The 13,635-nt window shown below is 44.3% G+C and overlaps 1 protein-coding gene across 2 annotated transcripts in view; it reads left to right on the forward strand.

Annotated features, from left to right (window-relative positions):
- LOC126094058 (golgin subfamily A member 6-like protein 2) overlaps positions 1–13,635 on the forward strand; it is a 131,299-nt gene that overhangs the window by 82,484 nt on the left and 35,180 nt on the right. For both annotated transcript variants that reach the window (XM_049908767.1, XM_049908766.1), the window contains one exon: positions 6,175–6,434. In XM_049908767.1, coding sequence (XP_049764724.1) covers positions 6,175–6,434 — 260 coding nt within the window. The remainder of the gene's footprint in view (positions 1–6,174; positions 6,435–13,635) is intronic.

Genomic DNA, 13,635 nt, shown 5'->3' on the forward strand with positions numbered 1-13,635 from the left:
TGTTGGAATTCCACCGCCTAGAACACAGTGTTGTTGCAACAAGACGAAGTTTTCAACGGAGGTTTAATGTAACCAAAGGACCGAAAAGCGATACAATAAAGGATCTGTTTGAAAAATTTCAACGGACTGGGAACGTGACGGATGAACGTGCTGGAAAGGTAGGGCGACCGTGTACGGCAACCACAGAGGGCAACGCGCAGCTAGTGCAGCAGGTGATCCAACAGCGGCCTCGGGTTTCCGTTCGCCGTGTTGCAGCTGCGGTCCAAATGACGCCAACGTCCACGTATCGTCTCATGCGCCAGAGTTTACACCTCTATCCATACAAAATTCAAACGCGGCAACCCCTCAGCGCCGCTACCATTGCTGCACGAGAGACATTCGCTAACGATATAGTGCACAGGATTGATGACGGCGATATGCATGTGGGCAGCATTTGGTTTACTGACGAAGCTTATTTTTACCTGGACGGCTTCGTCAATAAACAGAACTGGCGCATATGAGGAACCGAAAAGCCCCATGTTGCAGTCCCATCGTCCCTGCATCCTCAAAAAGTACTGGTCTGGGCCGCCATTTCTTCCAAAGGAATCATTGGCCCATTTTTCAGATCCGAAACGATTACTGCATCACGCTATCTGGACATTCTTCGTGAATTTGTTGCGGTACAAACTGCCTTAGACGACACTGCGAACACCTCGTGGTTTATGCAAGATGGTGCCCGGCCACATCGCACGGCCGACGTCTTTACTTTCCTGAATGAATATTTCGATGATCGTGTGATTGCTTTGGGCTATCCGAAACATACAGGAGGCGGCGTGGATTGGTCTCCCTATTCGCCAGACATGAACCCCTGTGACGTCTTTCTGCGGGGACACGTGAAAGACCAGGTGTACCGCCAGAATCCAGAAACAATTGAACAGCTGAAGCAGTACATCTCATCTGCATGTGAAGCCATTCCGCCAGACACGTTGTCAAAGGTTTCGGGTAATTTCATTCAGAGACAACGCCATATTATTGCTACGCATGGTGGATATGTGGAAAATATCGTACTATAGAGTTTCCCAGACCGCAGCGCCATCTGTTGTTGACAATTGTAACTACTGTAATTTCGAAAGTTTGTCTGCCTGAAAATGTACTGTTGTCACAAGCATATTGCAAGAAACGGTGTATTTATATCGCTGCTCGTTTAGTTTGTATTGCCGTTTCAAATATACCGGTCATTTTTGAAACACCCTGTAGTATCAGTGTGCCTCCTGTCCTCGTGTAGATTGGGGAAGTCGCGCAAGCTATCTGAGTTTGGCCGAAGGCAGACTTTGATGGCCCGGAAGCTCAGTACGAGCATTTCGGAAACTGCATGACTTTTCGTGTGTTCGAGGAGTGCTGTGCTGGGTGTTTTCAACACGTGGCGAAAGCATCGTGAAACCACGTCCGGACGTCGTGGATTTGGGCGATCGCCCCTCACTACAGACGTCGGACGTCGTAGTCTGGGCAGACTGGTAAAACGGTAGTAATTAACATCAGACTTTAATGTCTGGCAGAGTACAAGTGTGTCTCAACACACAGTGCACCCAACACTCCTAACGATGGGTCTCCGCAGCGAAGACCCATGCATGAGCAAATGTTAGCACCACGACATCGGCAACTACGACTGAAATGGGGACGTGACCATTGGCACTGGACGTAGGAGCAGCGGCACAGTGTTGCATGGTCTGATGCATCCCGATACGTTCTTCATGACGACGATGGAAGGGGCGAATCATTCGTCTTCCAGGGGAACAGCTAGTTGATACCGGTAATGCTGGACGAAAACAACCTGGCGGCAGCTCCATTATGCTCTGGGGAACATGCACCGCCTTCCGGAGTGGCGTTAAGTCCTATAGTGCTCAGAGCCATTTTTTGAACATGCACGTGGGCATCCATGGGTCCAGCGGCGCTCGTACAAGACACCATGATGTCCAAGGACTATCGTACACTGGTTGCTGACCACGTACACCCCTTGATGACGATCATGTTTCTCGAGGGCAGTGGCATTTTTAACAAGATAATGCGCTTTGTCACAAAGCCAGGGAGGTGATGGAGTGATTCAAGAAGCATAGTGGCGAATTGCAGTTGATGTACTGGTCCCCTACTTCGCCAGATATGAACCTGATCGAACACATCTGAGATGTGATTTAACGTGGTGTCAGAGTTCATCGACCCCCTTGTCGGAATTTACGAGAATTAGGTGAGTTGTGTGTGCATCTGAGGTTCCAGCTCCCTCCAGCGACCTACCAAGGCCTTATTGCTTCTACGCCACGACGCGCCGACGGTGTTGTCCATGCCAAAGGTGGACAGACCGGCTGTTAGGTAGTTGGTCATAATGTTCTGGCTGATCAGTTTAGATTCCGATGTAATCTTCTGCTGTCAATTAGTACAAAGTGTCTTCGTCACCTCCATGAATGTTAAGACTAGCAACTCGCTCCACAGGTTACATCAAGTTCCCTTACTATTTTTTAGTTTCGTTTACTACTGACGAAGATCAAATGCGTTGTCTATACATAAAATACCGATCACCATGAATAATCTTCTCCTTCTGCACTTCACAGTATAGGCAAAATCCATGTTGAGACTTGACATTCAGAGTTGTTACTACCTTTCCCAGACGGCCCAAAGTGGCCGAGCGGTTCTAGGCGCCACAGTCTGGAACTGCGCGACCGCTACGGTCGCAGGTTCGAATCCTACCTCGGGCATGGATGTGTGTGATGTCCTTAGGTTACTTAAGTTTAAGTAGTTCTAAATTCTAGAGCACTGATTACCTCAGAATTTAAGTTCCATAGTACTCAGTACCATTTGAACCCCCCTAAATCTTCCAGGATCTCTTCTTCTTATTACGTATAAAGCCTTACCTGATTTGGCATTCTGTCTTCATTAATTCTGTTGATATCTTCTGTCCATTTTCTTCTATAATCGCTCACCCTTTGCGCAACATTACAAACATAAAATTCTGTTTCTGTGACTTCGTTACTTACGATGTGTAATCTTGAGCATCCTTTAACCTCATTTCCGATTTTTGGATCTTACTCACCTCCTTTTGTGCAGACACCCAGTGCTCACTCCCACACATTAAAACTGGGTTTGCTTTTACTTCATAATTCTAATTCTGCTGTCCTTTCCTGTACTATTATTCAACTTTCTATTTATAGTACCACACATGTGTTCAAAACGTTTCTGTATCTCGATCTTCATTGTAATTTATATGTGCTCCTTGATAGCAGAAATGAGAGAGGTTTTCTATCGAATTTCTGTTGATTATTATATTGGATTGGATTAATATATTGGAAATTTTACCTGATGTGGCACTACCCTAGTCTTAGGTATTGAAATTTCCGAGTTATATTTTTTTGAGCATTTGTTGAAGTCTGTACATATATATCTGAAGATCGTCTTCCCTTTTTGTATAACTGTAATATCACCGATTAGAAGTGAAACATGTGTTTCTTTTCATGATTTATTTTTAACATGGCACTTATCTCTGTCTTCCACTCTTACGAGGTATGGTTAATATATATGTTCAATGACGTATATGAATTGGCAAAATCTTGTGTTACTCCTTGAATAGTCGTTAATTTTATATTCTTAGTCCCTTCGGGATTGATTACAACATCAGCTGTTTGGTATATCCTTTTCAGTATTTCAATTACGTGGCGGAGGTGTCCTCCAAGGCTCATAATTTCCCTTAGTTTTGATCTATTTGTTTTATTAAGGGCTTCTTCGAAGTCGATAAACGCACAGAACAGGCACATTTCGGAGACGATGGTTGTACGACTATATCAATGCACCCCATTATAAAACAGCATCAGTGAAACAATGGTTGGTGGACAATAACATTCCTAAAATATATTGACCTGCCTATGGTCCCGACCTGAAGCCAACAGAACACCGTGGTAGTGTGCCGGGACTTACCCCAGTTCACTGCTAGTAGCGCCACGTCACCTTAACGCGTCTGCGCGTGGCGCAAAAGTATTGCACCAGAATTAAGTTTGAAATTAAAAGTCAGAATTTTATATTAAAACTTAGTCAACACATATTTTACTGCAATAACATTTTAGAGCTAAAGTCTTAAAGTAATTACATCAATAGTTTTCATAAAAATACAGTTTTAAGGAAAAAACGTGGTGATAAATAATAAAGCTAGAAAGCTAGAATTTGGTCAGCATGTGCCTATGAACGTCATAAACTACAATTACAGCCATAATCCAAGTTTTAAGAAAAATTGAAGGCTCTAAATATTAGACTTGATGATGAAGTCCCATACTCCTTGACAGAGCGTAGTGGACGGTGCGGGAGACCTGCACCGCTGTACCAAGCAAGGGCCTAGTGAAGGTGGTTTGAAATTGCCTTCCTCCGACCGTAATGGGGATGAATCATGATCATGAAGACGACACAACAACACCCAGTCATCTCGATGGAGGTGAAAATGCCTGACCCCGCCCGTGCTCAGGAAGAGAGAACACTGCCGCGAGACCACGAGCTGAGGACATATTAGACTTAGAAACGTGAAAATTTGTAAGGTGCTTTAGGTTAACCCAAAGATAATAACTAAGAGGTCACGTTAAACTACCTCTTATAGTTTTTGAGCAATTTAAGGAAAACCAAATTTGTAACTAAAATATACTCATTTGTGGTAGATTAAGTACCTGTGATTTTAATGATAGAAAATTTTGGTTACAGCAGGTGATAAAACCTACTAAATAATCGAGCTATAACAAGTTTTAGAATTTTAGTCTTAATAGCAGCTAATAAAAGTTCTATTAAAGTTATAGTTCAGAGGTAACGATCTACCGTTAGTTCTACTATAAAAGTTCTAGAAGGCAAAGTTTTTATTCAAAAGAGCTGAAACTTATTCTGTCATTTCAAGCAACTTACCTGAATACTTGTAAAAATTAAGAAGATTCTAAATTAATTCATTACTTTGTTATTAAAGATTGTGTGCCCGATAATGTGGTCGTTCAGAGGCTGCTGCTGTGTGCATAAGGATGATAACAGTAAATGTTCCCTTGGACGTCCGCTGCGGCACTTATATAAATACATCTCACACATGATACAGCGCGTGTTTCGCTTCAACATGCCTTAGCCACATCCTAGATGACTGTTTCCAGAATGAAATTTTCACTCTCCAGCAGAGTTGAAAGTTTGAAGTGCTGATGATGCTGTGGTGTACGGGAAGGTGTCGTCGTTGAGTGACAGTAGGAGGATACAGGATTTGTGATTGGTGTAAAGAATGGCAGCTAACTCTAGATATAGATAAATGTAAATTAATGTAGATGAATAGGAAAAAGAATCCCGTAATGTTTGAACACTCCATTAGTAGTGTAGCGCTAGGCACAGTCACGTCGATTAAATATTTGGGCGTAACATTGCAAAGCGATATGAAGTGGGACAAGCATGTAATGGCAGTTGTGGGGAAGGCGGATAGTCGTCTTCGGTTCATTGGTAGAACTTTGGGAAGATGTGGTTCATATGTAAAGGAGACCGCTTATAAAACAATAATACGACCTATTCTGGAGTACTGCTCGAGCGTTTGGGATCCCTATCAGGTCGGATTGAGGGAGGACATAGAAGCAATTCAGAAGCGGGGTGCTAGATTTGTTACTGGTAGGTTTGATCATCACGCCAGTGTTACGGAAATGCTTCAGGAACTCGGGTGGGAGTCTCTGGAGGAAAGGAGGCGTTCTTTTCGTGAATCGCTACTGAGTAAATTTAGAGAACCAGCAATTGAGGCCGACTGCAGTACAATTTTACTGCCGCCAACTTACATTTCACAGAAAGAGCGCAAAGATAAGAGAGGTTAGGGCTCGTACAGTAGCATACAGGCAGTCATTTTTCCCTCGTTCTGTTTGGGAGTGGAACAGGGAGAGAAGATGCTAGTTGTGGTAAGAGATACCCTCCACCACGCACCGTATGGTGGACTGCGGAGTATGTATGTAAATGTAGAAGTGTTGACGGTAGGAGATGAGATAATGCCAGAAGTAAAGCTGTGAGGATGGGTCGTGAGTAATGCCGGAATAGTGCAGTCGGTAGAGCAGCTGCCCGTGAAAGGCCAAGTTGCGGGGTTCATGTGCCGGTCTGACACAGTTTAAATCTGTCTGCCAGCAAGTTTTATTAGTAGTGACAGTGATGTTTCCATTGTACTTGTAGGGTAGCCGCGCACCAGAGGACCACGTGAGGAGTAACAGGGAAGAGGACACCGACGATCGAGACGGCGGGCACGGAGAAGGCGCCGGCGATCGACACGATGAAGACAAAGACGGCGGGGAGGAGGGAGGCAGCGACGGGGCCGGAGACGGGAGGAAAGGAGGCGAGGACGACCTGGCGTGGGCGGGCCGCCGCCCCCTGGACGGCACCGACTGGCCCAAGTGGGCGGGCGGCGACGGGCCGCACGGCAGCATGCCGCCCAGGTCAGCCACCTCACGTCTACTGTGCTAGCTTGTGACCTCCCCCTCACTTACCGACCTTAATGACAGTGAAAAATTAAACCGCGTGCACCTAATGGAAATCTGGGAAAAGCAATCGTCACTGAAGCTAATCTGTCGGTAAAGAGAGAGGACAGGGTTACACCTAAATCAAAGGAAAAATGCAAATGAAATTGGTGGAAATTAATTTTGAAAAGGGGTAAAGTTAATAAAGAAAGTAAATGTGCGGTCGCTACGTTAACAACTTCTTGGCGTTGATTAGATATTTGAGATTTGGGGAAAATTACGGTCGCCAGTTCCATGGACAACTACTATAATAACTGAAAATGAAAGATAAATGCACATATATTTAGCACTAAAAGCGTGGCAACTGAAGGTTGACACATGTTGTGTGAAAACTGAATGTTTCTCAGGAGTAATAAATTCCGCTACACTCTGACTTAATTTAGCAAAAGAATTAATAAAACCGGAAAGCTGAAAGTTAATTTAGTGACTGAAATTAAAAGTGAACTTTCTTTCTGAAGCACTACGAAATTCAATAAAATAAGGTTACCTCAACAATCATTTCAAAAGCTACTTGAATCTACGCAATTTAGAAATAAGAGATTTAACTTTGAACTTGAATTAAATGATTCTGAACAATTAACAATAGTAAAATTTAGCACGTACCAAGCTGAGCTGCAGTCACAGCTAAGCTAAAATATGGTAACAAAACTCGCACTCTTAATTTGTGCTTGTGTAATCTAAATATTGTAGCCGGCTATGAATACTTTAACTGAACTTTGAAATTAAAGCAGTGAAATGGAAGGGACCCTGCTTGGTAATGCAATTGGGGCAATGAGCAACAAAGGTTCATGCTAAGTTGCTATAATTTTGTGAGGCAAATGGAACAATTTTAAAAGCTGAGGTGTTGCCATACAGTTCTAAAACTTTACGTGCTTCTAGTCTTCCTTGTTGGTTGATTGAAGGTTTGAAGTCGTCGGTCGAGGAGGGGGCGACAGTCACTCATTGTCGGCCGTCGCTGTTGCAGAAGCTGGATGTTGGCGCGCCTTCTTCTCGACACTGTCACCAGGGGAAACGGGCTCTTGATGTGCACCAGCTAATGCTTCCCGTCCGCGACACCGTGTCAGAAACTATCATCGCAAGTCGAGCTCAATTACATGCTGCCAAACCCCGAAAGCGCGGCAACTCCCGGGAGCGTCACTCAGCACACCTGCTCCACCACCCTACTCCGGCCAGACTTTCCTCTGCCCGCGTTTCATGCGGCAGAGTTAACACTACCAAAGATTCTAAACACTTTGGTTCTCCACACGACCTATCGATGTAATCGTTCGATAGCATAGTTTTCCCTAGGCAAGACCCAGCGTAAAAATACAAATGATTTTTGTATTTAACAAACTAATTATACATCGACATAAATGCATAAAGATATATATATATATATATATATATATATATATATATATATATATATATATATATATATGCAAATAATAAAGCAATTACAATATATAAAGACACAGAAATGTCATATCTTCGGGTAACAAAATAAAGAAAAAATTTATAGTACAATAGATGGAAATAGGAGGATACGCGTTTCCGGCGTTACAAGCTGACGGCCCCGTGGTCTACTGGTAGAGGGCGCGTCTCGAAACCACCCTCAGTCAGACCATGGAAATTTTCAATATACAGAGTGCGTCAAAAAAATGTATACACTCTTTGAAGCGTCATTGAAAATTTATTTCCCATTCTACAATGTTAAATTTCTGGAAATGGAAAGCTTAAAGTCCAATTGGAAAAATAAATGTACTTTCCGAACGTGATTAATGATCAAACTGGTGGCCTTCAGCATCAATCCGTTTCTGAGTACGAGTCACCACTGATTTCGTACATCGTACCAAAATGTCCAATGAGATTTCTGCACACACCGCCTGAATCTCTTTCCAAAGTGTGTCCAGGTTACGTGGTTTACGTTTGTACACCTCAGCTTTTACTGTGCTCCATAAGAAGAAATCCAGCGGCGTGAGGTCTGGAGAGCGTGCAGGAAACTCGATTGGTTCCCTGCGTCCTATCCACTGGCCTGGCACATTGTGATCCAGGTATGCTCGTACGTCCCTACGATAGTGCGGCGGGGCGCCATCTTGTTGGAAATAAAACTCATCACTACCGTATAAAGCACGAATGGCAGGAAATATGTAGTCAGCAAGCACTGTTAGGTACGTTTCTCCAGTAACAGTACCTTCAAAGTGGAAAGGCCCAATGAGTCCCCTTGCAGACAAACCACACCACACATTTACCCCAGGCAAATTCACAGCCTTTTCAGCTGTAATGTGAGGATTATCTTCAGCCCAGTACAAATAATTGTGCCTACTGACAGTTCCATTGAGTTTCAATTGGGCTTCATCCGACCAAATTATGCTACCCATAAATCCCGGTTCACGTCTCACCATCTCTTGAACCCATTCACAAAATTCTAACCTTCGATCTCGATCGTCGTCAATTAGCTGTTGCACCAGCCTTGGAATGTACACACGAAACCTTCGTAGCACACTACTAGCACTTACATTACTCTCACGTGCCGCTTGCCTTGAAGATTTCTGGGGCGAACGCTGAAACAGTTCCAAGACCGCAGTTGTGGAATCATCACTTGTAGCTGTACGAGGTCGCCCTGATCGACCTTTACACATCACACACTGTTCCATGAAATTCTAATTTGTCTCGTAGACGTGTAATTGTTAACCTTGAAGGTGTTTCTGTACCACACTCACTTCTCCACTGTCTTCGAACCGCAGCTACATTCTCAAACTTCCAGTACCACTTAATTATCTGCTTCCGCGCTTCAAAGCTCAAACGCATGTCCACCATGTTGCGGTTACTTCCCTGCCACTGCTGCCACCTGTTGAAGAAACATAACATTACTTTCTCACAGATATTTAACCTTGCAGAAAGGGAAATAAATTGTCTATGACAGTTCAAAGCGTGTATATATATTTGACGCACCTTGTACTCTTAACCTAGCCTTGATGAGTACCAAGAACGACATGTAGTTTGTATTCCACGTTAAATTGTAAAACCCCTTTGCTCGGTCAGATAAATGGCGTAGACTAAAGACAATTGAAAGACCGGCCACTCGAAATGAGCCCATGTCTGTGGGACCCTGCTTACCTACAGCAATTTTCACTCCGCAGGTGACGGTCTCTCTTCTCATCATAGACTTTCCTGTCGTAGGCAGATTCTCGAACATTTCACGTGCTAGTCATGAGGCAGAAAACTACATCAGTCGTTCTAGAAAGAAGATGCTGCACTGCTGTAACGTTGCAGGGGGAATTTATCACGAAATCTCAATCGCCAAATTTCTTTTCCGAATGGCAAACTGCACTGTGCAAAAGAATTAAAAAGCCATTTCTCTGAAACTGTATTGTTTTCCCACATTGCAACAAAAAAATGTGAAATTTGTCTCTAGTTTGCCTACAACGTTCCTCTATAGTCGTGCAGAAGCGTGGTGCCCTGCGACCTCACCCTCGGGATCCCAGAATGCTGCAAACAGCAAGATGGCGTCGACAGATGTGAAAGAAAGGTCAGAACTCAGAAGTTGACGTAAGGTATGGTGGGATAATGAGGTCACATTTGCACAAAATTTCATCAAAATTCTGCCCAACGCCACCGTGAACTTGGTATGGGGTGTGGGCACACATCACTTGACCACGTCTCTCCCTTTCTGTTGATGTCTCAGTGAAGGAAGTCAGAACCGCGACGCCCAGCATTTAAATCACGTGGTTTCGTTATGGGTGGTTCAGGAAAACATATAAGTCATACTAGTGCTCAGAATCGACACGAAAAGGCTTCGGGAGGTGGCACAATGGGCATCAATGAAACCATCTCCTCCTTTGAGGCTTTCGTTAAACACAATTCGCAATAGAAAACAGCAGGTTGCAGTGAAGTGTCCAATAGTACGACGACGTTTCTGACAACCTCTGAAATTGCCGACAGCCCCCTCCGTCCCCCTCCCCTCACCGAGGATTCTCCTCTTCTCTAAGGACACGAAGGGACTGCAACCCCATTGAACGTAATTTGACCCTATTGGAGTGTATCGCATCCTCAATTTTTGTTCTGATATAAAGGACGGAACCACTAGGGATCGTTAAAAACCATTCAATGAAATTATTAATGTAATCCAAAACAGCAAACGATGTATGTGCTTTCTCAGCCCTCTCGCTGGATGTCATGGCGAGGGTGTCTGCCATTGACACAGATATAAATAAAACGGCAAAGGGCCCCTTTAAGACAACTTTCAGCAACACACTTGGTGCCACCCGCACACCTTCATTGAGAACATTAAACTTGTGCCTGTACAGAGGCAATCATTGACCGACTCTCAGGCGCCTGCAGAAAGGCGACCCCTTCGTAACCCTACAGCTGAGTGGAGCCACACAGCTGCTCTAGAGAGTGCCGAGTGGGTTGCCTGCCGGCAGGTGCCTAGGAAACCGTCAAAGGTTGTCTCTCAACAGGTGCATTTTTAAAAGTACTCAACGAAAGTGCTCATTTAGCTTTGACAGTGTTGCCAAACATGCACGTACGTATCAATATCGCAGTTCCCCCCCCCCTCCCCCCCCCCACTACCCCGTTAGCACACTACAGGAGGGCAGAAATAGCATATTTACTAGAGTGCTGCAACGCTCTGTGTTTGATCGGTCACGGCTCGCCTGTTGACGTGGGGACCGAGCAGCCCCATACGACTCGCCTCGGTCACGTACTCGCCCCATGTCTGTTGTCCGGATTCCGGACACGCGGATAACCGAGCATGACCGGTCACCGCTGACGTCTCAGCTCGCCTCGCCACGGCTCGCTGCTCTGTACTGTACTGTACACATCCAACGCCTCTCTCTCTCTCTCTCTCTCTCTCTCTCTCTCTCTCTCTCTTTTAATACAAAAGTAACTTTTCCAAGAACGGGTACGTGACACAGCTAAATTCATAAAGCACCTGGAAAGTAAAATGATATTTCAATACAATCGCGGATAGAAGACGAGTCTCATTTCCAAACAAAAGAGATATTTTTCCTTTCATTCATAGGAAACATTAAATAAGTGCTTTCCCTGTAATCTAGAAGATAACCATCTTCATAAAGAAAGCATACAAAGAACATTAAACATTTACAGACGTAACTTGTCATACGTTTCAATTGTTTGCAACATAAACAAAATTATAGTTATTGTTGATCAGCAGGAAATCACTAACGCGTTCCGGATTTAATTGGCTGCGGCAATTTGATAGTAACATGACGGCTTTACTAAAGCACCTTTCACTAGGTGCGCTTGTTGCTGGGATACATAAAATACGTCTTGCTACTGCAGCCAAACCTGGCAGATCTGTTTCATGTCTGCTCCACCACTTTAAGATGTCATCATCATCATCATCTCCGGGGTGCATTAAAATGTACGAATCTACTTCATCTGCTGCGGATGATCTGTTGTTCCTCCATTCCCTGAAACGAGCTCTCTTTCTGGGTGGTGATGACACAGTACTTGAAGGATCTATGATAATAAACAAAAGAGACAAGTAATACAGAACTGATATGGAAATCATCGAAACATTCCCGTAAGAGACCGATGACCTCGCTGTTTGGTCTCTCCCCCCAAACAACCCGATCTCCGTTCCCATAAAAAGGAGATGTTTTACGTTAATGAAATATTATACGAGTCACAACATTCCCGTTTCTCTATAATACACTTTCCACTAACTATGCAAAAACGATTATGTTAATGATTGAATGTTGTACCTGCGTACGTAGCACACATTTGTCGCACATTGTTAAGAATTTCCTGCTTTTCACTTATTTCAAGCATATTAAGATAACGGAAGGACGGCCAAAGAAACGATCTTTGTGAGGTTTCTTGCTACTGTGTTTCTTTAAATGAGTGGTTCCCGACTGGAAAAACAATAAAGTGGAGTAGTTTATGCACGATACGTACCCAGTAGACGCAATGTTTTCATCTACAACCAACAGAAATGTACTCCATACTTGGCTTTTTAGACCTTCCCGTTTCTTCAATGTGTAAACATTGGTTTCAATCTTACGTCTTACTACACTGGCTTCCTCGCGCTGCATGATTACAGAGAGACACACCACAAATAAGAAGCCCGTACTGGCTGCAGTGTCACACGGATAATGATACGCGTAATGTGTTTGAAGTTATGTGCTACGTATTCGGTCACGGCTTCTATGCTCGGTCACAAGAATTAGTGCGGGTAGCCTATCCAGTTAGGGTGTGCTCGCCCCACCTCGTATTTTGTGCTCGCTTACTCGGTCATGCAGGACTCTAATATTTACCCTTTGCTGCATCAAATCACGTTCAGATTTCGTCGAATGGTTTTGAAAGATCCCCACTGACTCCATCTGCACACCAGGGAAAAACTGCGGTCACACTAATCTCCAAAGGGACAAATAACGTTCAACGTGGTTGCAGTCCCACAATGTCGTTAGAGAAGGACTAAATTGTTCGGAGGGGAGGGTGGCAGGGGCATCGGCGTGTCAACAGTGTCAAAGATTGACAAAGATGTGATCTGTTCGATACCGTACCGCAAACTGTCGTTTTCATGTGTGAAACCCGGGGGAACGGGTCGTTTCGTTGACGTTTACGCCAACTCCTGAAGCTTTCTCCTGTCGGTTCTGAGAGGCGGTGTGTTTTCCTCGGAGTCTCATAAGCACGTCGCGTTATTTCAACGCAGATGTCGTGATTCTGACCTCCATAACAGAGGCGTCAAAAGAAGGGTTGGCATGTCAGTAAGATGGGGCGTGACGTCCACTGACGTCAACGGTGGCATTTGGCAGAATTTTAGTGAAATATGGTGCCATTGTCGCATCATTAACGTACCCTAAACGTCACATCAGCTTCCGAGCCCTGGCCTTTCTTCGCGTGCGCCGACACCTGGCTGTCTCAAGCATCGCCGATCCCGAGGGTGAAGTCGCAGGGCGCCACTGTTTTGCAACTTTGTGGAAGAATGTTTTAAGCACCTTTGAGCCAAATTGAAAACTTCTTCTCGCAATGGATGGAAATGACGGGTTTCAAGAAAGTGGCCCATTAGTTCTTTTGCGCACTGTATTTTGCTGACTCATAGCTAGATTGGGAGAAACGACCATCGTGATGAAATAAGAGAAATCAGATCTCTCTCGGAAAGTTTTGCGTG

This window comes from Schistocerca cancellata, chromosome 1, assembly GCF_023864275.1.
Source record: "Schistocerca cancellata isolate TAMUIC-IGC-003103 chromosome 1, iqSchCanc2.1, whole genome shotgun sequence".
Classification (NCBI taxonomy): domain Eukaryota; kingdom Metazoa; phylum Arthropoda; class Insecta; order Orthoptera; family Acrididae; genus Schistocerca; species Schistocerca cancellata.